At 44.5% G+C, this 26,903-nt stretch overlaps 1 protein-coding gene across 4 annotated transcripts; it reads right to left on the reverse strand.

Annotated features, from left to right (window-relative positions):
* On the reverse strand, nucleotides 1-26,229 carry sipa1l1 (signal-induced proliferation-associated 1 like 1). 4 transcript variants are annotated; one of them, XM_037245382.1, is made up of 24 exons: nucleotides 26,020-26,229; nucleotides 14,397-15,879; nucleotides 14,101-14,323; nucleotides 13,880-14,010; nucleotides 12,580-12,768; nucleotides 12,328-12,502; nucleotides 11,948-12,051; nucleotides 11,722-11,879; nucleotides 9,101-9,680; nucleotides 7,484-7,582; nucleotides 7,240-7,415; nucleotides 6,878-7,165; nucleotides 6,659-6,808; nucleotides 6,059-6,186; nucleotides 4,573-4,670; nucleotides 3,836-3,921; nucleotides 3,440-3,670; nucleotides 3,209-3,382; nucleotides 2,801-2,969; nucleotides 2,497-2,731; nucleotides 2,271-2,438; nucleotides 2,084-2,195; nucleotides 1,855-1,933; nucleotides 1-1,754 (listed from the first exon to the last, which is right to left on the reverse strand). In XM_037245382.1, the coding sequence occupies exons 2-24, from the start codon at nucleotides 15,771-15,773 to the stop codon at nucleotides 1,611-1,613; spliced, it is 5,274 nt and encodes a 1,757-aa protein (XP_037101277.1). In that variant the 5' UTR covers nucleotides 15,774-15,879; nucleotides 26,020-26,229; the 3' UTR covers nucleotides 1-1,610. The 4 variants fall into 4 exon arrangements, with proteins under 4 accessions (XP_037101277.1, XP_037101276.1, XP_037101275.1 ...); XM_037245381.1 differs by having other exon boundaries at nucleotides 3,440-3,921; XM_037245380.1 differs by adding an exon at nucleotides 23,167-23,273 and having other exon boundaries at nucleotides 3,209-3,921.
* Nucleotides 26,230-26,903: the final 674 nt, after the last annotated feature.

Here is a 26,903-nt window from a genome sequence, read left to right on the forward strand (position 1 = left end):
GGGGGGCATTTTGAGGAGCAAAGAATATTAAGAATTTGGTCAGATTTCTTTTCTGGGTGGGTTTCAAAATAAATTCCCAATTTACTCCACAAATGATTGTAAAATTATATTATCTTTAGTGACAAGCAATTTTTTTTCCACGCATGGGTGACGAAGAGGAGTGTTTTGCTTTCATGTGTTGCCCAGGTGCTGTTTCAAAAGGCACGTGCGTACGTCCCTGTTTATCCCGGGCGTGACCTTAAATGACCCTAAGTGACAGTAGGCACAGCTGGATAGACTGACGTACATTCACGCTGTGATGCTAGCATTCACATTCACACTCCGAAATTTTCTAGTTCCATACCCTTGGATCTTTTTTTGCCCGAGCATCCTCACGTTCACACACCTGAGGGGAAAGTACACAAGTGAATCGAACAAGCGTGTCGAAAAGCTCAGCTCCCTTTCTCCAAACATCGACCTTTGATTGTCAGTCAAATTCTGATGTGCCACAGTTTTTTTTTTTTTTTTTTAGTCTCGCGGCCCTTTCGATGAATATTCCGAGAAGAAAAATACAAAGTGTACGAACTGGCAGCACGTCGAATAACCATTAGTAGTTGCACTGGTCATCACTAGATGGCGCTGAAAGCAACACGACAGCAGGCTCGAGCACCACGAAACACAACATTACACAGAATGCCTCTAGCCACGATTAAGAAAGAAAGCCATTAAATTATATAGTTACCGAGTTTTTTTTTTTTCTAAACACTGATGTCAGTTGTACTGTACGAATAGAGCAACTTATTCATTGGAATTATAATACAAGGAAATAAATAAACCCTTCATAGTCATCCTCTCCAAAAATTCAAATGATCACAATTCCAGTCTTCTTTATCACAGGAGGAAATTCGCCGCTTTAAAGTGAAGAGGAGATGGAGGCTCATGTTTCGCAGTTCTGTGATGATGAGAATCGTTTTCAAACCTTTCCAGGGATTTCTGTCCTGTCTTCTTCCTATTGCTTTTAAGATACAAAGCGCTCCAGGGTAGAAGTCTTGAAGTTATGGCGTGGCACCGTTGCCAATGGCTTTTAACGTTATTCCTATTGTCGGAGGGGAGGCTGGCCTGTGCTGTCGAGGACGGATCGGGTTGTTGTTGTTGTTATCACCTTCCCAGAGGAAATAACATTGACATTAAAAAAAAAAAAAGTTTTTCTTCAGTGCTGGTCGAAAAAAACAAACAAAAACAATAAAAAACCCTGGGGAGCATTCAAAACAATTGGCGCTGTGCAGGGAGAAAGGTAAAAATCCAGCCTCAGATATTTTCATTCTCCGTTGAGGGGATGAAAAAAAAAAAAAACTTCCCCACAGTTTGGTGGGCAAGCAGCTCATTATGCAAGAATGCTTACATTCTCTGTGCGTTGGAGGAGGTCCACTGAATATCTCAGCTAACCTTCAGTGTGACAGGAAATGGCTTTTGTTCATAATAACTGGCGGTTCCTCAGGTCTACAGAAAGGGGGGCGTGGTTTCCCTTTTGGGTCAAAAACAGGAGCACAGCGAGATGAGCGACTGTTGTGTCCAGCCAATCAGTGACCAGATTTTTAACCGGGGCTGCCGTTCATGTGCCTTGAGGAGTGTCAGTTCATGTCGATGGTGTTGAAGACCCATTCGGTGAACTTCTTCAGCTTGGCGGCGGAGGTCTGAGACTCTTCCTGAAGCCTCTGGTTGTCCTCCCACAGCCTCTTGATCTGAGCCTGAAGTCGCACCTTCTCGTCACGCTCCTGTGAGGTTTTGAAATGGCAGATTGGTTGATTTTTTTTTTCCTACTCGTAATTAGTAAGATGTTCAAAATCAGGAACGGTAAAGTGTGTTGTCGCCCACCTTCTTTAGGTCCTCTTGGAGCATCTTCACCATGGCCTCTAACTTGGTCACCTTCCTCTCCAGTCCTAGATGGCCCTCACTGTGGAGAGAAAATTCGTTTACAGGGAACCTTCTGATCTGCTTCTGCTAACATCTACTTGGACTGAATTCACAGCACACCAATCTTCAATCAAGCGTCATATTTTATGCTAATCTGCTCTATTCTAATATTCAGGAATGGAAAGGTCACCTTGATGCAGGGCGGGACATGGGAGCAGGTTGCAGCTCGATGTGGCTCTGCTGAGGACTGGAGGCACCGCTGCTTCTGTGGTTTGAATCCCCAAACACGTAACTTCTTTGGACTGGAAGGACACGAACGTCCACAAAAGTGTTGTCATCTTGCATCTAACTTGAGTCCAGTCAGATAAAAACCATACCATAGTGTGTGGTTCTTTCACTGTCAAAGGTGTTGGCCACATCCACAAGGTGTGTCCAGTCAAGTGGACTGTCTCTCTCCGACGGGAGGGGCATCAGCTCCTGAGGCAGAGGGCCACGATGACGCTCCACCAAATCCACTAACGACGTGTCGGATGCTGAAAGGTCACCTAGGAGTCAAAGTTTGGATTCAGCGTTTCTTCTATGCGATAACAATACTCCTCTTACCATGAAGTTTGACTCCTAGTTTATAGGAGGGCCTTCGAAGTGGTACCCCACGGGTAGTGGGTGAGCGCGGGAGCGTGGAGCAACTGAAGAGAACATCGGCGCCGAGCGCGGCGTCCATCACGGTGTCGGTCAGCGGCGGAAGGCGCTGGCCGCGGTAGATGCTCTCGTCGGAAAGAGTGCGATGGAGCGAGCGGCGGCGGCTCGGGGCTTGGCTCGGTGGCGATTTCTGGGCATGCTAGAGAGGAACGGATTGAGACTGTCACCCAAATCTGGTTGTAGCTTACAGCTACGAGCCCAACGATACCTTTTCCTTATGTCTGCGGGGCGGGAGCGGGCTATCCTTTGCAGGGTGCCTCTTTACATCTTCTTCAATCGTAGACTTGGCATGGGGCTGTGGAGAGTGCATGTCCCTCAGAGAAGGTCTGGCCGCAGGAGTCGGAATACCCTCCATCCCACTCTCCCCTGGGGATTTCCTGAAATTGCACAAAAGTTAGTTAGGAGCCAAAAGTGATCCAGTTTTAATGCTGGGTGTGTTTTTCTCTGCTGCCACAAGGGGGCAATCATGACGCATTAAAGGAAGGTTGAGTGGGTGGACAAGGACCAAATTAGCAGCCAACAAAAAAAATGAAAAAAGATTGCTCAGTGCAAGTCAAATCCATCGGGTGTGTGAATTTACACTGAAAATAGATCAAATTTGTAAAATCTTTCTTACTTGCGTGTGTCTCCAAAGTCAACGGAATTGATGGTGGAACCAGGCTTCCTCCAGCCTATCAGGTATTTGGACTGAGCTCCCTGGCGAGGGTAAAAGCTCTTTGGTCCAGGAGACACCGAAGACTGGGATGATGGCGGAGTGGTCGAGGAGGTCTCTTCCCGGGGAGAGCCATGTCTGAAATGTGGATAGTTTAGTATTTGCCCATCAAAACAAGTTTTTGCTTTGACCAACCTTGAGTGAGATCCACCTTCACTCAAACTGAAAGTGCTGCTGTCTCTAACAAGGAGATGAGTCGGAGGCGTTCGTCCGGTGCTATCCAGGCTCCTTTCCACCGGAGGAACCGGCGACTCGGCGGCTGCCGGCGACCTCTCCAGCATTCTGCGTCCACCCTCGGTGGGGCTGTGCCACGGCGAGCGATCCCGGCTCTCGCGACCTCCGCTGGGAGCGAGCAGGGACGTGGTGCTGCCGTGATGAGAGTGCGGGTGATTGTGGTGCGAGGCGCCGTACGAGCTGGTGTCGATGCCGCTGTCGGCCGAGGCGCCCTGGAGGTAGCCGCCGCCTCCGAGGCCGTTGGGCTCTGGCTCGCCTTGCTCCCCGCTGGAGGCTCCGCCAGCCCCCATTTCGTACCATTTATCGCTGTCGCTGTGGCCCCCACTGGAAGCCGTGCTTGAAAGCGTATTACTGCTGGAGTGGCCAGAGTAAGGACCGTCCGACTATGCAAACAAAAAAAGAAACATGCAACAATTTAACATTCATACTTGTGAATTTCCATTCCCTGTTGTGACTGCCTTACTTGTTTTCCCCCTATCTATCACACTTATGCCCTTGAGCAAGGCACCAAACAACAGCCTGTTACAACTGTTCACAAGGAAGCAAAACCTCAAGGAACTAGAGACAATAGCATTTAGAGTGAAAACAATTTTTGTGGTTTCTAACCATGCATCAAGTGAAAATGACAGGGTTATACAACAAAACGGCCTAACCACTGCGCAACCAGATAGCATCATGGCTGACTGGGTACTAAAACAATTTGTAGTAGCCTGTACACATAGTCATAAAAAATTAATGATGATGATGATGATGATAGAACTTTATTTATCCCACAGCGGGGAAATTTACTTGTCACACCAGCGTACAAGATAATAATAATAATAAAAATAATAAAAATAATAAGAATAAGAAAGAAGAAAAAGGAAGAAGAGATAGATAAATAAATATATATATATATATATATATATATATATATATATATATATATATATATATATATAAAGAAATTCATAAATGAATGAATAAATGAATAAAAAAAATAAACAAATAAATAAATAAATAAATTTGATTGAATTAAATTAAATTGATCCCACCTGACTGCCTTTCTTCGGAGACAGGTGAATGACCTGCTCCTGTCGTTGAATGCGCGGTCCTCCGGAGTAACCTTGCCCAGATTTAGAGACTGGTGCCTCTGCAAAAAAAAAAAGAACGAAAAAAAAAAAACAGGGTTGGTGGAAAGGACACACATAAAACCCCAAGGTACGACCGGATGACTTTTCATGCCAGTTCTTTATTTAGACGGCTTGTTGTGTATTTTCATGGTGACATCCTACAGGAGACTCAGACACTGTCGCCATTCAGGCTCTGCTGCTTCCAACAGGAAAAACACAAAACACTTGTCATACATCACAAGTAATCGTGTCCATCGACAGCGCCTGCTGGGCCCGTTCTGGGCAAGCTGTGCTGTGTGAATGAACGTGCGTGTAGCAAAAACTCCCGTGGAACATGGGACTGTTGTGTAATTGTCTCCATCTTATGCAATATGGCCTCTGGGAATTGCGGTAACATGACGGAGAGTGCTCAGGGAGTTATCGCAACATCTACCCGGCGTGATTTTACAAATGTGGACATCCTCTCTTATCCTCTCTCACCATTACTCCACACAGTTTTCAGCACACTGCTGCCCACGGGGCGTTTTGTACTCTTTAGAAACGGCCGCCACACTGCCGGCTTGCTCGAGTACAAATAAAGGCGATGTTACTACTTTGGAAAAGGAGATAACGGCCTTCACATTATTAGGCACACCTAAATAATCACATTGCATTCGATACGTCATCTCGACTTTTGTTATCCTTTATGTGACGAGTGTTATTTTTGGACAAAGCCGGGCCACATCTTTATTGCTTTTTTTTTTACTTTTGGGACAAGCCGAAGACGTTAACATAACCGACACCACAGCCAGGGTTGGAACCTGGACTCTCGGTTGACCGAGGATGAACTTTTGCAGCCTGGACCAAAAAAAGACACAAGGGCTTGAAACAAACCACAAAATGAAAGATTGTCTATTTTTCTATGTGATTGCGGGGGTCACAACCGGGTTGGCAACACAAAAGTAGGCTGGCGAACGATCCGCTGGAGTTAAGAGCGAGTGAAGAAGCAGAAAGCGGTGGCCAACGACTCGAGGTCGTCGTTTCGGTGACTGCCGCTGACCATGGCGGACGGATATAAAGAGCATTTGCAAAAAGCTATGCGATGGGAAAGTGTCTGCGAGTAAATGAAAGCAGATGTCCGACAGCTGAATGGGAGGCAACTAGAAAGGGCGGCGGAGATGAAAAACTTGACAAAAGGGAGGGAAGGAAAGTCACACAAGGAGTCGGTCGACTTGCCAACTGTGGGGAGAGGAAGAGGAGGAAATTCCCCTCCTTACCCTCTCCATTAGTAAATCTTAGGGAAAGATACAGGTGAGCAAGAGTTTTGCCATTTCTCGCATTCTCGCCTGCTTGTCTCATTATCCTGCCAGTTTGGTCTCCGTTTGCTGCGGCTTTACCTTTTGAGCATAAGTGGGCGGGGGGGAATTACCTGTTGACCCTCGCTCACCAGCTCCATCCTCCATTCGGGACCAATTAGGGGCGGACTTTCCACTTGACCCGCTCTCGCCAACAACTTGTCTCTCATTGGGCATTGGGGAGTGGCGACTCCCTGCGAACCTGGGGAAAGAAGTGAGTGAATAAATGAAAGAATAAATGAATGAATAAAAAAATAAAAAATAAATAAATGCCGTATTTTCTGCACTATAAGGCGGACCGGATTATAAGGCGCACCTTCAATGAATGGCCCATTTTAAAACTTTGTCCATATATAAGGCGCACCGGATTATAAAGCGCACCTTCAATGAATGGCCCATTTTAAAACTTTGTCCATATATAAGACATTTGGCCCGTGGGCCGGACTTTGGACACACCTGCTGTAGTGGCTCAATATCAGTCCATATACAAGGCGCCCCTGATTATAAGGCGCACTTTTGAGAAAACTTGAGGTTTTTAGGTGCGCCTTATAGTGCGGAAAATACGGTAGAATAAATGCCCTCCTCAACAGAATGTCATATCCAGTTAATGAACTGAAAAGTGATCTGTTTTTTTCTTTTTTGTCCTTCTTGTGCATGCTCTCTATCTTGCTTACTGCTCAGGCATGGACTTCTGTCTCCAGTGGGCTGAGCTGCCGGAGGCGTCGCTAGAACACGACAGGTTACTGGGAGAGCTGCGATTATGAGGCGAGCGACCCAGAGCCAGAGAGGAGGCCAGGCTGTAGCTCTCGCCGCCGGGAGATATCCTGGGAACACAGTCTGGATGAAAAACACTGTTCATGCACATTAAAAAAAAAAAAAAAGTGACATCATACCTCTTGGTGTCCAGGGGGCGACCATCACTGCTGACACTTCGGGGGATGACTGCGCCCCTCTCGAGCCTCTCGGCTGACAAGGTCTTCCCCACTGAACTACCCAGGCTGATGGCCCTGTTGGGCGTGTGAGGCTGTGGTGAAGCAGTCAAGGACTGCTGGGGGCTACTAGATGTCCTCTGCCACTTGTTGTTGTTGCTGCGGAAGGGGAACTTGTATTCAAAGGAGCCGCTATCATTACTGCTGCTCTTGTAGTCGCCCATTGGCATGCGGTAGAGCTCGGAACAGCCCCTGGAAGGAAGGCAAGGAAAGAAGGTAACTGGCTATATGCAAAGAAATAAAGAGCCCCCCCCCTTCACACCGACCTGCGTGGTGTGGCGTCATCGTGCGGCGGGATGATGGAAACGCGCACGGTCACCGAGGTGCGCAGCAAGTCGATCATTTGCTCGTGAGTCAGCGTGGCCACGGAAACTTTACAGATTTCCACCAAGCGACTTCCTTGGCGTAGGCCCGCCTGCCACGCGTAGCCGTACGGCTCCACCTTGTCCAAAAAAGTTACGGCGTCGTTATCGTCCGAAACGAAGGGAAAACTTTGACAATTAAAAATACCTCAGCGACGATGCCTTCGTAATTTACATGGAAGCCGAGCTGTCCAAGGCCGTTTCGACGGAGTGTCATTTCAGAAGTCTCGCAGCCTTTTGTCAGGAACTAGTCATAAGGGGGGGAGAGAGATGGAGAAAAATAAGTCGTTAAAAGTGAAAAAAGTTGGCAGGCTTGTGTGTCGTCTAGCACACAAATCGCAAATGACAGCAGTCATGAACCTGGCATGTGCATTTCTTTCATGTTTCCATAAAAGCTGTTTATGCAACATCTGGTATTCAGGCAGCATGACGATAAGCTGCAAAGTCTTCAACGACGTTCCCCACTAACCTTGCGAGAAATCTTAAAGCTGTGACTAGCTTGGTGAAAATCAAAAATGCTACTGCTCAATTCCCGCTGTGTCAAGTGATGCGATTACCCCGCTTAAGCAAAAAAAAAAAAAAAAAAAAAAAAAAAAAGGAAGCAGACAAATGCTTTCCAATGTTTTTCGCGGATTTGCTTTTGAGTATCTCGACTTAAGTGACAAATCTAGCGCAAGACGCTCCCGAATTATGGCAAACATGAGACGCATGCCAAACAAAAAGTTTCCCCATCCCCCAGCGGCCATCTTTGTGCTCATTCAGCTCCACACATCGATAGTTACACGTTGCCTCATCACACATTTCCCAGCTTGGCCTTAATACATTATTGATTATGTTAGCTGATAGTTGAAGGTTAATATTCACTGTACTATTCTCTCGTTACTGTATGAAGAAGGCTTATTAATCGACTACTTTGGACAATAGTAACTTAATTGCACCACAGCATCAATTTGATCCAAACTAATATAGTTAATTGTCTGCTGCAATTCTGCCAAACCAATAAAGAAAAAGAAACAAGAACACGGGTGGCCCAAGGCTTCCTTTTGCTCCAGGGCAGCCTAAATGATTAAAAATGAACAAATGCGAGATAAAAGTGATACATTTGTTCGCACGAAATCAAACAGCACTGTACATGTGAGCATGTGTGTGGGTAGTAAGACGATAGAGGAAATTAATGTGTTCAAAAGCACTGGGAATTATACAAGACAACACTTTCCCCCCCAACCAGTTTCCATGGCAACAGCTTCTGAAGAGAGAGCGAGAGAATGGCTTTTCTGCATGTGTCGGTGTGGGAGTCACGAGGCGTTTCGAAAATTCCCTCAATCGACCAGTGAGGCACGGGATAGCCAAAGAGCAATCGGGAGAAAAACATCACAATATTGTTGCAAAAAAAAAAAAAATAGTAATAGTAGTCGGCAGACAACAAATGGAAGCCATTATTTCCTAGTCAGACTACTTTAAGTTTGGAGTAATTTGAGTATCATGTTCATCCCTAGTACATATTTTTGTATTTTGTTTTTTTATAGTGCACATTTTACAGCCACTTCTTTTTTCCGGCCTTCCAACAAGTGTAGTTCAGTTCAGTGCACCACAATACTGTTCAGAGCAGTCAACCTTGACCTGGCTTGTGCTTCCACCAAGGGCTGATAAAAATAGTGTGGCGCCAGAGGCCATGCAACATTTTTCTTATTGGATTTGTCTTTCTAATTCGCTAACCAGCCAGAGCAAAACAAAGAGCAGCTTAGCCATGTGTGTAACTTCTCACCTCCAGGCGTTTGATCACCTCTTTGAAATCCTCCGTGTTATTACTGATGCTCCTCAGCGACACGCTTTCTCCCCGCTCGTAGAAAATGCGTTGAGATGCCGGGCTGCTCAGCGTCCAGCCGATCACGTCTTTGGTGGCGCAGTTGAAAACCACGGCTTTTGCGTCTTGATCCAACAGGATGAGGAAATCGTTAGAAATGGCAAGAAGGGCATCGATCTCCCCTCCGGTCCCGGGATCTTCGGCGTGGACCAGCCAGGTGATCGCCCCGAGACTGCGCAACTCGGCTCCCGTGTACGGCCGGCTTTTCTCCTTCTTTTTGTGGGCCAGTGAGATGAAGGGGAACTTTCCGGACGGGTCAATGGGCGTGCTGGTGGTGTGCCGCTCGGCCAGGTCACGCAGGTACTCCTGGCGGGTTCGTGTGGCCATGGCGCGGAACTTGTGAGACTTGTGGGCGGCGTTCTCGGCATTGATGACCTTGGCGAGTAGGAAGTCCCGAAACACAGAGGACTTGGGGAAAGTCACGCCCTCAGGGATAGGAGGTCCGAACGAAGGCATGTCTTTAGAACGGGTCACGGCCACACTAGATAGAGGACGACAAGTATTATCAATACAATGTCCATGCATATCAAATCATAATTGTCTTAACTCTAACCCATTTTTTTCAAAATGTAAAGAAAAAAATAAACTGCAGAATCTATTTGTCAAATATTTGGCTGCTCTTCAGGCCCTTTTATAACTTCTTGCCTGCACTCTCACTAAAGGGGCCTTTTAAATTGCCTTCCCAGGATGTTTTTTTTTTCCGTCTGGTATGTCAGGAACTCGGTCGAGCAGGCATTGGGAGGAAAGAGAGAAGAATGAACGGAGACGCCGCACTTCCAAAACTACAAGCCACGGTCAGAGAATATCTTGAGTTGGAGGAAAAATGCAGCAGGAAATAACACTGGGGTGCTAAAAAAACATACCGTATTTTCCGGACTATAAGGCGCACCTAAAAACATTTTCTCAAAAGCCGACAGTGCGCCTTATAGTCCGGTGCGCCTTATATATAGACCGAATTCCTAAATTTAAACTGGCCCGAAGCATTGTGTCATGAAATCAATCATAAGTGGACCGCTGAAGACTATGAATCATGAATCAAAAAGACTATGGCTCATTATTTTGTGATTATGAAGTAATTTGTTGCGTCTGAAGTTGAAATAAAAAAGATAAAATGGAGAATGATTTGATTTAGATTAAAAATCTGACATGATGCATTAATGGTGCGCTTTATAGTCCGGTGCGCCTTATATAAGGACAGAATTTTAAAATGGGCCATTCATTGAAGGTGCGCCTTATAGTCCGGAAAATACAGTACCTAAATAGCCACGTGTGTGATTTAAACATAAAACTCAAAAGCTCCAGAGGGACATTCATTGCCCGTCTCAATCTCTTGTTTGGTACCATAGGTAATAATTGCTAGGTGACTCGGGGAGGATGTCAAAGCAGTCATCCCCCCCCCACACACACACACACATCCCTGCTGACATTCGGCACCCATGTTGACATCATGGATCACTTTGTCTAATAAGCAACTCTAGCTAATAAGTCGCCCACGGGTTTCTAAATAAACCCCCGAGACACCCTGTTCTGCATTCAATTACACAAACAATCGCTCGCTTGCACACACTCGTCTGTGGCGGGTTGGCAAGAACTCGAGAATAGTCGATAGCAGAAAGTCAATCGTAAACACGGAGCTGGATATCCGTACGAAGAATATCCTCGACATGACCTGGCTTTTATCAGGGGAGAGGCTTTTATTTGTATAAAATTCACATTCTTTTCCTGACAGTGTTTGCTTTACACCACTCCCTCCCGCTCATACTTCTCAGGTCAGTTGTTAAGATGAGGGAATTTTAAAATGTAAAAAGAAACGAAAAATACAAAAACCTTCTCTGCATGCAGAAATATTTTCTTTAAAAATTCCATGGTAAATTTCAGCGTCATAAGTGCCATTTTATTTTTTTTGCGTGTGGCATTCATTGTTCAACTGAAACAAAAACATTCTTACTGTTACTTCAATTGTAACCACTCAGCGACAATGGCAATAAACCGCACACATAAATGAATCACATATTGAAGTGGCATGCATAAATACGACCAATACCAATTTTGGCCTTTTGGATTCTTCCTCTACATCATTACAACCCTCACTCAATACACTGAACTGGAGTTCTAAAAGCACTTGTACTCAAACACCTGTGAGTCAGTCAACCCAAAACCCGTGACTCATCTCGGACAACGAAGGGGAGGGAAAGCGAGCTGCCGAATGCGAAGACGAGCGAGCCTGAGTATATGAACTGAACGGGTGACACTCGTCGAGAAGGACAAGAATGCATTCACTCAGCATTTGCTGACTTGCTCTTGTCTCTTCATTCATGTGTGTGTGTTGTTGCTAAGTAACCAAGTAGCCCCATGGGGTGCAATTAAGAGCTAACACAATGTATGTACTCAGACCGCAATTAAAAGATGGTCAAAGGAGAAGTATGGGAATAAAAGAATAGTTTGCCCATTGTGGCAGTTTTGAGCAGGAAATGGAAGTCTTCAAAAATTCATTTAATTTCGCATGTGGATTGAGATCTCACCTGTAAGCCGTATTGTCCGAACAAGGGTTGTGTGCCCGGACCACCACAAAGACATGTTGGAAGTGTGAGCGAATGTTTTTGGGGGTGAAGGGGAGCGCTCCGGGTTCTTGGAATACAATGGTGACGATGTCATTTCCAATGTGGCGCTTCCGTAGCAGCTGGAAACAAGAGTCGGAAGGAAAAATTAGAGACAAGATGATGAGTGAGAAATCACAGCAGAACTTACTTGCTGTTTATTGTTGGGCGTATAAGGAAGCATGGTGGACACGTGGAACATGATTTCATAATCCTTGTGAGTCGTGTACAAGGAGTGCGTGCCAGTCGAGTCAGCTGAAAGAAACACAATTGAGTGTGGAATTGCGCATCCTTCTCCACTAAACGGTAATACGACAAGCAAATTAGCGATTATGGAGGTAGTTCAATTAAAAAAAACACTTTTGGAAGTTTGTTAAATTGCATTTCCTTTGAAACGATTTATCATTATGATAATAATGATAGCGAACATGCTTTTAATGCTAATAATCACCTCCGCCATGGATGGAAGTTCTGCTCAGGCATCAAAAAAAAAAGGAAAAAAAGCTCTTAATTTGTTTTATAGGTACATACTTTTAGCGTCCAACTGGGCCCGGTACTTTGAAAAGCCTTTGAGTCGAACCCTCTCCCCGAGAAGATGAAGAAACTCCTCCAGCGCTGGTCCGGCTGATTCATTGTTGTACATTTCTTCCTCGCTGCTCTGGCCTGACATGCAGTACATCACTCCCACTTTGCGCTGGAAACTCAGCTACCGGGAAGAACATCATAAACAGTGGTGATTACAAATCAATTCAAATGAAAGGACTTATTCATATTCCGCTTTACCCCTTGCTCGTCCAGCTTCATGAGCTGCTCGGTGACCTTGGGCGTGTTGAGTGCCAGGCGCAGGCAGTGAACGTTCAGCTCGGGCACCAGGTACTCCAACACTTCTTTGAGGGGCAAGCCTCTTGCTAAGCCGTGTTTCGATGTAGAAGGCACTGCATCTTCGATGATGGAGCCTCGCAGGGTGTTTAACTGGACACGGCAAAACGTGAACAAGCAAGATTAGATAGCCCAATATTATAGCATAGCATACTAAATGCATATTTATTATATTATATTATATACACATACCGTATTTTCCGGACTATAAGGCGCACCAGACTATAAGGCGCACCTTGAATGAATGGCCCATTTTAAGACTTTGTCCTTATACAAGGCGCACCGGACTATAAGGCGCACCATTAATGCATTACGTCAGATTTTTAATCCAAATCAAATCATTCTCCATTTGATCTTTTTTATTTCAACTTCAGATGCAACAGATTGCTTTCTAATCACAAAATACTGATCCATAGTCTTTTTGATGCATGATTCATAGTCTTCAGCGGGCCACTTATGATTGATTTCATGACACAATGCTTCGGGCCAGTTTAAATTTAGGAATTTGGTCCATATATAAGGGGCACTGGACTATAAGGCGGCTTTTGAGAAAATTTTAGGTTTTTAGGTGCGCCTTATAGTCCGGAAAATACGGTATATTATTTACATATCTATGATACATATATATATATTATAATCATTCGCGAGTACACAAAATGGACAAACTGCCACCATCCCCTTTCCTCAAGTTCTAAGGGGAGAAGCACTCTGCAGAGAGGACAATACTTTCCCCTCAATGGACACGGGATGTCTCTCTTTGGCATCGTTGCATCTCACTCACTCCTACAACGACAATATCTATACCTAGTCGGCTCGCCGCACTGAAAATAGCAATTAGAGCGACAAGAGAAAGGCACGGCGAGAGAAGAAAATGGAAGAAAACATGCATGCACGGATCGTGCGTCATCCTTGGAGACTCGTAGGGCTATTAGTCAGAGCGTGCTTCAAAATGAATGAAAGGCTTTTTTTTTTTTTTTCATCTTTCTACACAAATACCTTTGGCGCTATTTTTGTCTTGTTGGGCTGTGAAATGGCACAGCTCAAAACCTTCGCAGATGAAGGCTGAAGAAGATGGTGGGTGGGTGTTTACCCGAGGGAACGGCAACTCTGGCACCGAGCATGCGTCTATAGGAGAGCACTATCTCGATGCTCATACATATTGAGAACAAAGTAAAAGAAGTGTAAACGCCTCATCTCCAATTACCTCGCTCGTTCGAAAAATGACCCGGTAGTTGTACTGCTGTCCATGCTCCTTATGTTCCTCCAGCTTCTCCCTCCTGAGACTCACAGCCACCGGGCCTAAGTTCTCGTCCACCCCTAAGTAGTTCCAGTGTTCTGGGGAAGAAGAAAGTAAGAGGAAAAGGGGGAGGGGGGAAAAATCCATATTTTACATTTTGTTAATATGGCCTATGACATTTTGCTTACCTCGGAGGTAGAAGTACTTTCGATAGTAATAGGCTCCGAGGTCGACGTGTTCCACGATATATCTTTTGGAGCGGTCAGCATGTTGACTCACGCCGTCTTTCATGGCTTCCAGGACGGCGACACCGGCGTTTGTAAAATGGCTTGTGAGGGCAGCTTCCAACGGACCTTCTTCTGGACTGCCGGCAGAATTGCTTGAGCTTCCACCGCTGCCGATGCTGCCTTGCTATAAAGACCAAGAAAGATGGAGGTCCGACTCGATTGTCGTACGGTATCTCTCGCGCTTGCGCTAAACTTACTTGTTTCGCAGGAGTGATGTTCCTCTCTCCCTCTCCACCAATCTCGTTCCGAAAACACGGGCAGCTGAGCACAAGGTCGTTGCTCTTGTCGTCACCCGGGTCCAAGGCCGGATTGATCCCGTGTCCTCCTACCCCATCCTTGCTCAATTCTTCTTGTGAGCCGCAGGGTGAAGCGTAGACGACGCTCTGACTGGAAGAGAGCGATGATGTCGCCGAAGCAGAAGCGGCGGCGGCGGCCGAGGCCCCCGTCGTGGTGTTCTTGCGTTTGGCTCCCGACTGCCGGCTTTGGATGGCCTCATTGAGGTCAAAGAGTAACGAGTTGACGTCAAAATGGGCAAAGCCTTTTTGACACAACCAAGGTTTGGGAGGGGGTAAACTCTCATCCCCTTTAACTCCATCCTCAGCGTCCGAGCCAGCTCTTGAAGTGTCACCCTCGACCTTCACACTGCGCAATTTGCGGAATATCGACTCGCCGCCCGTCTCCGACTTGGACCTCCTTTTCAAGTGCTTCTCTCGTTCTTTGAGACGACTGGCGGGACTACCTCTGGCTGGTCCCAAGGAGCCATCGGGCAAATCCAGGGCGCTCTGTTTCACAGGTGCGACGGTGAGCAGCTCGGTTAACCTTTCCGGTGCGGGACTCCGTTGATCGGGGGCCTCGGATGACTGATATCCTTTGAGCATGTCAAAAAAACTCTCCCCTGAGACGCCGTGTTTATCTATGGATGAGGTGCTGCCGTACTCTCGGTGCATGGGAGTCCACCCGGAGAATGACCAGCCCTCGTTACCGTCCACGTCCAGTTCGCTTATCGTTATATCGCTGTTACTCCGCTGACGGATTCGCCTCATCCCCTTACGGGGCGAGCCGAGATAACCGTCGGGTGACAAAAAGCGGTTATCCTTCCCCTTCATCTGCATCTTGTTCTTCAGCGTGTTCTGGATGTTGCGGAGCATGGACGAGTCTTGAGGGCTGATGAGATGTCCCAGCTTGGCTGATAAATGACTGTGGGCCGCGACGGCTGAGACGCCGCCCCCTCCTCCACCGCCGCTTCCCACAAGTCGTTCTCGATCTCCACTTCCTGATCCAGAGGAGCTGGTGGTGGTGGAGCTGGGTGAGTCCGTTTCCACTGTGATATGCCAAACACCTCCTCCTCCTCCATCTTTTCTCGGGGGCCAGTCAGCCACTCGAGCCCGAACCCCCATCTTCGGGACTCCGGGGTTGGTGCCAGTGGTGGAGGAGGAAGAAATGTGCGCACTCTCACTGCGGGGCGGTGGCGCCCCTCCATTGGGCAGACGCAGTCGGCGAGTGTAAAACTCATCAGTAGCTGGCACTGAGCCCCCGACGGAACGCTCTGTCTGGGAACGCTTCAGGCTGGTCATGATGACGTTAGGGTTCAGGGGTAGAGTGGGGGTCTTGCTGAATTTAGTTTGGGTTTAACATAATGTCCACGGACAGAAGTGATGACGCTTGAAAACACATTTGGTCCTGGAAAGAGAAAGAAAAACTTTAGTTTCATTGGTCGTCTTTTGAAAGTATTCAAAATAGGCAAGCAAGAAAATGTTGCTGATTTTTAAAATGGGCCATTCATTGAAGGTGCGCCTTATAATCCGGTGCGCCTTATATATGGACAAATATTTAAAATGGGCCATTCATTGAAGGTGCGCCTTATAATCCGGTGCGCTTTATAGTGCGGAAAATACGGTAATTGAACAATATCAGTATCAAACTATCAGGTATTTCCCTGTTGGTGGTTGTTCAGCAATGTTTGCTTTTCCAGACAAAGGTTTGGCATCAAACAGTGTTTGAAGCCGGTAGTTACAACCTCAAAGGCGAGTACTTCCCTTTTTTTTTTTTTGTCTGTGAATGTATGGCGCCTACGTGAGAGATGAGTCGTGGAACCATTTGATATGCTAAATAACCCTTTCGGAGATAATGTGAGTTCCAGAGACTTCAAATATATTTAAATGATCTCGTGCGAGGATCAGTCGACATGTGAAATGTTACGTAATTATTTGTAGGAGGACATTTGGATTTTAAAGTGGAATGATTCCATTCAGTTTGATTCCGTGGGATCACGTCTTGTTATTACAGTGACATCATCCCTTACACGATTGTTTCTATTATTTTTTTGGGCTGCCATTCAAGGTTGTGCCAGTAGTATGGGCATCACTATTCCAATGATTCACAAACACCTGATGATCATAAAACAGCACGACAGATTGCTTGACAGGAAACCATGACAGGAAATATGAAAGGCAATTGAAAGGCTTCAAGCAAAATGATGGTTTAATACACACACAACAGGTGTGCAGTCAAATGCAAATCCCAGAGAGTAAACAAGGATAAGCGCCACTTTTGGATTACAAAAGAGCAAAGAAAGAATGATTCAACGGTGAATAAGAATGCATCACACAGTGTCGTGTGTTTCCTTCATTCGACGCAACCTTTGTCAGTTGGACACCTGTTTCAAAGATATTACGCACGTAATCGGTGAGTCAATTTGAGTCTAGACGTGTATTGTCTTCAAATGTAAGAGACTGTATCTGTAATTTATCAAAGTCCACATTATAACGAGGCAACAAGAAAAGCATTTTAAAAAAAAAAAAAACCAAGTATAGTTTTCTTCCCTCTAGCAAATTCACTCACCCAACTGAAATGTCTCAGATAAAAAGAAGTCAATGCAGATATGCCGACGACCTGATGTCGAATGAAAACAATAAGTCGTGTTCTTAAAGCTCCAGCCACTTAAAAGCCGCACGGTGTTTCATCTCAACTTGTCTGAATGCAGGGGTGAGGAAATGGAGGAAGATAAGAAAAAGGCGGAAAATAAATCAAACATTATTCTCTTTGAAAGCTGCAAAGTAGCAGACGAGCCAAGTGACGGGCGTTTGGGCTCAGAGCTTTTCAAAGTGAAAGAGTAATTGTGTGGAAAGATAAATTGCATTTATTTATTTATTTATCAAACTACTTCCTGCTGGGCTTAAATGTGGGACGTGGGATCTGCTCTATATGGCTGAGTGAAATCTAAAGAAGGGCCGCATTTTGTTGTCTTTTCTCACATGGGTGAAAATGTCATTTTGAAATTTCCCAATTGTGACCAGCAGGTGGTAAGAGTCTGTGCCAATAAAAACGAGGTGACGATGATGCTAAAGAAGGAAGGGGTGCGTTTAGAGAGGACGTCAACGCAAAGGTAAGTGCCACTTAGTATTTGAAGGCCACAGGACAGGGAAGAAAAAAATAAATAAAAATCACAAATGATGATGGCGTCATCGCAAGCATGATGCAAGTATGAAGAGCTAATAATAGTACAGTACAATACATTACAGTTTTGATACAAGAAATCACATTTTGATATCTTATTTAGATTGCATTTCTTATGTCACCATCAGAAATGTGTCAAAAAAGGGTGCCACTAAATTGAAATAACCTAAGAAGTAACACGCTTATGATTTACAAAGAGAAAAACAAAGCCAATCAATTGACAAAGGCAAAAAAGCAAACAAGTCAGCTGTGCTCTAACAGCGATGATTAAAGCCACTTCTCTGCGAGAGCCTCCTCCACAAGAGCCCTCTAATCTGTGCCAATCAGGTGACGTCGAGCAGACGGTTTTTTTGTCGCACCGGGATTCAGTACCCCCCCCCCCCCACATCCTCCTCCTCATTTCAACAGCCAATGCAGACCCCTTATTGCTAACGGCTAAATCAGGCATAGCAAAGAAGGATGACAGAAATAGCAGTGTTGAGTGGTGAATAATAGCGACAAGGAGCTTTGGTTTAATTAACATTGAGATTGGGCGATGCTGCAGAGAACATGAGATAAGGGACATTTATGAATGATCTACATTAGGCAGTGGGTCCCAAAGAAAACCAAGACCAACAATAGCCAAACTTCTAAGTCTAGTTGGGACACTTGGAAATGAAAAGAATAGCATTTCAATTGAGTTGGTGACCACATGAGAAGACAGGTGCTGATTTCCAAACTGGCACATTCTGCGTGGGAATGTGAGTTGGAAGTGTGGAGAGAAGAGGAGTGTGTAGGACACAAGCAAGATGTGGAAGAAATAAGGTGGACTATAAGGAACCAAATGTGAGTCCTACAAAATGGCTAACAAAAAAAGCTCGGGCTTGATTTGAAGAGGCTGCTGCGGTGATGTCGTCAAATATGTAAATGGGGTTCCTTCCTTCCTGCTCTGCAGCCGAGGGAGCCGTCTCACATTCCGACAGGAAGCACATCTCAGCCGCTTCCTGCTTGTGCTTCAGGAAGTGAAAGGTTGCACGCAGAATGCATGCATGAGGCCTGTTAAGTTACGCTGAGCAGACACATTTTAAGCCTCCGCCATGAGCATAAATGCAAAGTACATGTCGAATTATTTTGTCCTGCAACTAGAAGGAACCAATTTTTTTAAATTATTTTTATTTATTTTATTTTTTATTATATTCATTTTTATCATATTTACTTTTATTTTTTTTTATTATTTAAAATCATTTGTCTGAAAATAAGAATCTAATAAATAGCATTCAGAAGACATTATGAAACTAATTGAAATAATAGAAGGAACGGTTTGCAAAGTTTGCAAAAAATCATTAGCTGCCAGGTAGCCGAGCATTTGTGGCCAATTATCACGGGTAAAAAAGGATGAGCCAGATAAGATGGTGCCATCGAAATCCTGAGTAGGAGGTGCTATGATTGCGGCGGGACTGGAGAGGCACACGCTCATTTGCGCCTACAGCCAAGAGCGTTCGATTGATAACGAATGGGCTGCAACGAGGTGGCGGAGCGAGAGAGAGGGAGACATAATGGGGGGGGGGGGGGGGGGGAGCGAGATAGATTCCTCACTCAATATGAGAGTCCGTGGGAGGAGATGAGTGAGACAGCACGTGGGAACGGGCGACATAGATGCTGCGAGGGGCCGAGTCGTTGGTCCATCAAGTCGACCCTTTCAAGCGGCTATCTCTCCAAAGCACAGACGGACGGGCAGAAGTAATAATGATAAAAGCCCTGCGAGAACATCTCAGCCTGCACTATAAGTGACTTACTTTCCAAGGGCATGCCTGGCTTACTCAGGGGGCCATAACATTTGACAGGGAGGCGGGGCACATTCCGCGCCACCGCATTACCTTTATCTAATTTGCCGGAGTTTTTTTTTTACGTCGTTCTCCTCGCTCTCCATCATCTATGTCTCTCACGCTTCCCTTACATACTGTCTGTTTCCATGTTGTCGACGAGAGCGTGGGAGGAGAGCGCCATTGCTGGGCTGGAGGAGGAGGAGGAGGAGGTGAGAGATAAGAGAATAGAAAGCAGAGAGGAGAATAAATACTTTCAGGGTGAAGAACCTCTTTCGTTAGGAAAAACAAAACATGCTATTTTCCCATCTCGTGGACAAGGACCGCCCCCTTTTTACCACACCAATAACAATTGATCTGAAAGCACACAAAAGGGATGTGGAAATTCTTTCAACAAGGAGAAAGTCACGAAAAGAAAATCGGACATTTCTTACTCACCATGACTCCACTTGTTGCTTTTCCAGAAGAAACTATCCCTTGGCTGTTTTTGCATGCTGGCGTTAAGCCTAATGAGGCTTGCTAATGGGACATTTATGCCAGTCATGGGGAAACCTCCAACTCTATGCAAACTTGGAAAACAGACACACAGCTGCTCTGTAAATGCACACACTCGCGTGCACGCGCGTGCTGAATCAACAAAATTTTTCTGGAAATTTTTCGTATTACGGCTCACACCAAACACAAGTTATTTCCAGCGCCTTAACCTCGGTTGACTTTTTTTTTTTTGAAGGCTTTGATTAAAAACTATGTGGTCCTTGGCTTGGATTCCCGTAGACATCTTGACAATACAAATCATGCCTGGGCAGAGTCAAGCTGGAGCTCAAGTTGCAGGTCATAAAACAGATAGTGTCCAGATGTTTGGCAGGACACAAAATGCAGGGGAACATTTTTCGCTCTCTCCTTGTCAGCTACTGAAAAACACCGGCCATCCAACGTTTGTATCTCGAGGTCATATCAAATCTCCATTGTCCTAGTTGAAGAGCTCTTCACCGCCATTTTTTTTTTTTTTTTTTAAACATTCTTCTGTCAAAAGGACACAAGCCTTAATTTTGAGTGCGACTACTTCTTTGCAGCGTTAAGAAGTCCTGAACATGTTATCTCACTTGAGTTTAAATGTGAGTAGGAATGTGTGACGCCTTGTGGGAACAGTGTGGCAAAAGCTTGATAATGACGCTGCTAAATTAGCGCTACAACATCTCAAAGCGGACAAAACTCCTTCGGCACTAAATGTCCCACATACAGTATACGCTGCCAACATATTCCCGATTTACACTAAGCAAGAAGTGCATAGTCACGGTATACACACTTTAGAGCTGACACTATTGAATATTTTTAGAAACGATTATAGTATCGGTTAATCGAATGATTGTTTTGTGATCAAATAATTTATAAAAATAAAATAAAATTGAAGAAAATAGAGGAAAAGAAAAAGAAAAGACAAAGAAACAGAAAAAGACAAAGACAAAAAGAAAAGAAAAAAAAGAAAAAGAAAAAAGAAAGAAAAGAAAAAAGAAGAAAAAAGAAAGAAAAGAAAAAAAGACAAAGAAATAAAATTTTAAAAAATAATTCAAAAACAACTGACAAGTGTAGGTTTAATGGCTGTGAGAAACCATGAGCAAGGTTTCCTTCATAATCGCTGCTGCAAGGGTGTTGGGGGGGGTCCAAGGTGGCAGACAGCTCTGAGACTGACAGATGTGAGGCTCTGCATGTCTCAAAGGGGAACCGAGAAAGGCCTTTCAGTAAAAGGTCCGCTGCTAAGCTTTCTGAGCAGTGGCCTTAGACCTGCAGCTCAATGAATGAAAGGGTCATGCCATCGCTTGACGAAGGGAATGCGGGGGGGGGGGGGGGGGATTTTCCAAACATCCCGAAGATTGATTTGCTACACAACTTCAAAACCTCAGCTGGAATACCTTGCGTAATTCTCAAATGCAACCTAATAGCTTTAAGTCTTTTTCTTATAGTTCAAGGACTGGCAACACCAGCGTTTCAACATGTCTCCGCTGTCATGGCAACAAGGCGAGAAGAGCGAGGGCTGGTGTTGCAGTTTTATGTTTCGCCCATTTAATCGGTACTTCTCCACATGATCCATTTGAACCTGTTCGACGCCACAGTCAAACCGCAAAAAATCTGACGATGCGGGAGACAATGAAAGAGATGTTCCTGTCAAAAGCCCAACTTCTAAGCCCAATAATATCTTCACCAACAGGTGAAGATATTGTTTCCACATAACAGAGCACAGCTGGGTGCATGAAATGTTACATAAGAGAGCTCCACCTCCGCAGGCGCTGTTCACACCACCCCTCCTACTACTCTGCCTCCCACTCGTGCACCGTTGGCTATTTGCAGGCAGAGGTGCCTTGCGAGATGACAGCACTCCAACCAACTGCTCAACTTTGAAAGACGAACAGTGCGCACGTTCAAATTTATACGCTCGCTAAATCGCGATTCAGTTTTATTGCCGACGTGTCCGTAATCGGCTCGTGGATTCTCTGAAAAAGTGCGATTTGCTTAAACACTTCGAACCACTCGTCCCCTGCGGTGAAGCTGGTTTCACATCTTGGAAAATTTTGTTACCAAGCAATACTTGCCCAAAGTAGGACTGCACTTGTTGCCTGGCAACATTGGTTCATTGAATCTAAAACCAAGGGTGCTTTGAGCGCTAACCCTGTAGATGCTTCCCATGTGGATCGAATGATGATCTCTAATAACTAAATGAAATGCTTTAATTTGACAATTTAACGCGTGCAAATATTAACGACAGTTTAAAGTTTGTGTGGCAATTTTTGAGTTGCTTCAATTCCCAGCCCACCGAATAAAAGTCTCTATTTCCCGCATGTTTATGTTTTGAGTCAAAAAAAAAAAAAAAAGGGAAACTGGGGAAAAACAGGTCATGCAAGATACAATTGCAGCTCAATTATCATTTTGTAACTAAACAGAGGACAATAACAGTAAGGCAGTATTATTCACTGGAAATGATGCTATCATTGACTAAATTGAATAAATACTGGATTTAAACTTGAATATAAAATAAAGTCATTCATGAATTGGTACTGTCATAAGTCAAGAACCCCCATGTAATTTTATTTATTTTTATTTATTTTTTTTTTAACTACCTAGGGGCGGCTTGGTGGCGCACTGGTTAGCACGTCCGCCTCACAGTTAGGAGGGTGAGGGTTCGATTCCACCTCCTGTGTGGAGTTTGCATGTTCTCCCCGTGCCCGCGTGGGTTTTCTCCGGGGTTTCCTCCCACATCCCAAAAACATGCTTGGTAGGCCGATTGAGCACTCCAAATTGCCCCTAGGTGCGAGTGGGGCTCCAGCACACCCGCGACCCCCAAAGCGGTACAGAAAATGGATGGATGGATGGATGGATGTCGGCGACCTACTTATAAAAGTCTGTGCTCGTCCACACTTGCTTCCCGAGCCACCACACCACTACTAAATTTCTAGACGCCCGCTAAAGCCAAATGAAAGCCGCAGTTTGCGCTACCTCCCGCATCTCCTGTCCATAAAACCATTGATTGAAGCTCTACCTCACAGCTGGAAAGATGGAGTCAAGTCATTAGTGTAAACCTGCAGAAATCAATGATGGAAACGGTTTAAAGCACTCTTAGAATCATTGGATGGGGGAAAGAAAAAATTCTTTTTGATGGGAATCTGAGATCTATTCAATTTAAGATGAGGACACCAGAATTGCCAACATGACCCACCTCACGTCTCCATTCCGCTGAAGTGAGCAAAGGGAAACATCAAGTTGCAGTGAGCACTGACAAGCGTGGCACGCCACTTTCCGGTTTTGGCTTTCTGCTTCCACCACCTGCAAGGCAGATGTTGAAGACACTGGCATCGTGACCTCATTTTTTTTTTTTTCTTCTCTGATAGACTTGCTGAACATCAGTGGAATCGTCACATTTTTCTCGTCTGTGAAATACGATTCACCAAAACGCACACGGAGGACACAACATTCCGATATCCTTCAAGATGTTTTTCATTATGAGGCTTTTTTTCCCGTGTGTTTATTTTTATTGGCGGCGCAAAGGTGCCATTAATGAGTAGCTTGACTGTTAACCAATTACAGAAGGTTTATTTAAAGTCCTCGTGAATGAGCATTCATGCTGTTTTGTAATCCGATCGTTAACACATAGCAGGCAATTCACCGGCACGACTCAATGGGAGACACAGAATGAGATGTGGAGGGGGTTCCCCGATTAATCGATGGAATAATCGATAGGATAATATTAATAAAATACAAGGCGATTCATTTGCTCATTTGTTGTCGATTATTCTTGACACCTCTACAGCTATCACGTCTGTACACTGGAACATCTGTAGCCATCAAGTGGTGTCAGAGAAGAATCTCTTCCTCTACTGCCTCCGAGCCGGGAAGCCAACGTAACGACAAAGTGACAAGAAAGACATTTCGGAGTTCTGCCTGGATTTGGGAAACAGATGGCAAAGCAGTTGGTGGGAATTTCAGCAACACTTCCATAAATGTTGGATGCTGTGAGTTACAGACTTACTAGACGACAGTTTGGAGAGTGACTTGAAGTTAGCAAATTTACATTGGAGACTTATCTGTTATTTGTTCCTGGTTTTACAATTGCAGGGCATCGGAGAATTGTCCTCATAATGTGTGACTCAGCTGTTCTCAGGATTCTCCATCTGTGAGTTTGTTCGGTTTACTTTGGTATTGAATAGTATGGAATCACCTCTTTTTCAATTTTGCTTATCTGTCAATTTTAACACGCAAGCTTGTTTGATAATCAATTGCACCAGTTTGATGGAAGGAAGTGACAAAGAAGTCTTAGTCGGAGATGATATCTATGTGAATGACTGAGCAGAAATATTTGTTTCTGCTTTTGTTCCCATGCTCATCATCTTGAAGAGGTCTTAGCCACACTTGGTGTTGATCAACTTTTTGTGAACAAAGCCACTTTCAACTTCTGTGACTGTTGTTGAGCATTTAAGCTCCATCTGTGTGTGATGTTTGACAAGAGGGAGGGAGCTCGAACTGCATTTATCACGCTATTTAGCAACGAGCAAAGACTAGCTGGCCGCCATATGTTTGTGTCACAAAATGTTGGACATTTTCACAATGAACCAAAGGTTAAATTAATCTTCTAGAAATGTTTTAATGACAATTTTGGGGTAATTTTTGTGAAACTTGCTATTCTCTAACAATGAGCTGGAACAAGTGATCGATCCATGAATCCAATAAAACGTTTTCTGGTTTAATTAAAATTGTTTCTACTTTTTATCATGCTGTTCACATTCTGACACCCACCACAGAAAAACTGAAGGAACTTAAAATCGATGACCCGTGATTGCTAGAAGTACAAATAAAATACACATCAAGCCTCAACAAATCACAAAGGTATTAAGAAGAAAAAAAAAAGAAGAAAATAATTCATTCTGGCAAAATAAAATTTGGAAAAAAAAATTTGCAACATATTTGTTAACCTTGGTATTTCACATGTGAGCAAAACATTCCTTAAACAAGTGGCACTCACAGTTGAATCAGGTAATTAAACATTGGCCAAAATGAACAAATAAAGAACAGCGATGGAATGTGCGTGTTAGGAGAGATAGGGTGATCCAAGAAGACAGGAATGATAAAAGTCATTTTCCTGGCATGCCTTCACAACAGGAAGGAAGCAAGATGAGGAAAGTCACTGTGTGACGGTTCAAGGGAATTGTGGGAGGTGGAGTCACGCAAGGAGAAGCAATTGCCATCACACAGCAGGAAGGAATCCGAAAAGATAGTTGCAGGGCAATGCACATGAACTTTTTTGAACTATTTTACTAGACAAGTCAAAGTGCATTCTTCTACCATGGACCAGATGGATAACAGCAAACAATGATGTTTTCCATTCATGCAACTATAAAAACAAGAATCCCATTTATCTCCATTATTGAATTTATGACACCATTCAAAGCTGGAAATGGCTTCGACAGCCGACCATTTTGATTGATGAAGAATCAGCAGAGCAGTCACAAACATCCACGACATATTGCTCAGCACTTTGATTACCCGAATATGATCATCAAATGATCAATTCCAAAATATAATATAACCGGACAATACACAAGATGCAACGCGAAGATGTGACTAAATCATCTGCTAGTGGCAGATGCATCGTCTCCACGGATAGGCTGGACAAACACAGAAAAGCAGAGGAGTGCCTCCTGCAAGGCATCCAAATTTACCTTCTTGATCGTCACTCTTCCAAATATTTCCGAATTCATCCAAGAGTAACTGCAAATCATAGTTTCGATGTTTTGCGTGTCATTTTAAAGACAAATAAATCCAACGCGGTTGCATATGATAGGACTCGTAATTAAATGCACCTGATAGTTAGTAGATTTAAATCAAATGTTATTGACTGACATCTAAACTTTTTCCGCTCAGTTTAGTCTGCAGGAAGCGCAAACATATTGAAATGCAGACTGAAGCGACCCGCAAACTAAAAGGACCGAATGCACCGATAAAAAAAAATAAAAATAATAATACGTGCATGGAGCGTGCTGATATGTTTATAAGATGAGTGTCAGCGTGAACTCACCTTTTCATTCACTGCACCTTTGCGCTGCAACCTTTTCCTTTCGTTCGCGTGGGAGGAAATGAGCAAAATTCACCCCCTCACCAATCGGTCGCTTTTGTTCATTGAAGAAAATAAATGCACATAAAGGACGTCGAGTGAAAAAAATCCGTTTGGTGAGTCTGCTGCCCGTTCACTACGCCTGCCGCTTCTGCTGTGTTCAAATCAGAAGTTCATCCAAAGTTGCAGAAATACGCTCCGCCTCTCATCATCGATGAGGTCACCAGCCTCTCCGGCTATACGTGAAATATCGCGAGAACAAGCGGAGCGTTTTTAGGGTGTGCCCAATAATCTCGCGATATCGGATAAGCGAGATTTGTGCTATGGAGACAGGAAGCAATGTTGCCGTGGCAACATAACCTAAAACAAATCTGGGATCATTTTAGTTCAATAAACTTTTATAAGTTGTCAATGAGGTTAATACTGCGGTCTAAATTATATGAAGGATATGTTTAAAAAGAAGAAAAGCAAAAGAAAAGCCGATATAAAACAGAATAACAGCGTCGGCGCTAATAAATAATTATCTCATCTTTATTTTGGCATCACATTATTTCAGGAGAAATGTTTATTAAGATGTCACAGACTCGGGGCGACCACCTCTAGATTACCCAGAGAGTGGAATTCCTGTATGTGTTCCCCCAAAAAAGTGGGGGGGACCGAAAGAATAGAGCCCATTCACGGCGCTCCACTCAAGCGGCACTCCAACACTAATGGAGATTGACGTGAAGAAAGGCGACAAGTTGTTTTCACATGCGCTGCTTCTTTTCACCGCTTGCAGACAGTGTGTGTGTGTGTGCTCTGGAAAAATTGGATGCACTTTTTTTTTTGGAGTGGGGAGACAAGTGTGT

The sequence above is a fragment of the Syngnathus acus genome, chromosome 24, assembly GCF_901709675.1.
Source record: "Syngnathus acus chromosome 24, fSynAcu1.2, whole genome shotgun sequence".
NCBI classification, from domain to species: Eukaryota; Metazoa; Chordata; class Actinopteri; order Syngnathiformes; family Syngnathidae; genus Syngnathus; species Syngnathus acus.

What these genes read in the sequence shown, in the direction of transcription:
- sipa1l1 (XM_037245379.1), bottom strand. Translation starts at nt 15,773, where the DNA reads ATGACCAGCCTGAAGCGTTCCCAGACAGAGCGTTCCGTCGGGGGCTCA. An exon ending in ACGAAGGCATCGTCGCTGAG is followed by an intron (nt 7,416 to 7,483) that starts GTATTTTTAATT and finishes TTTTTGGACAAG; the next exon opens with GTGGAGCCGTACGGCTACGC. An exon ending in CCCGCAGACATAAGGAAAAG is followed by an intron (nt 2,732 to 2,800) that starts GTATCGTTGGGC and finishes GTTCCTCTCTAG; the next exon opens with CATGCCCAGAAATCGCCACC.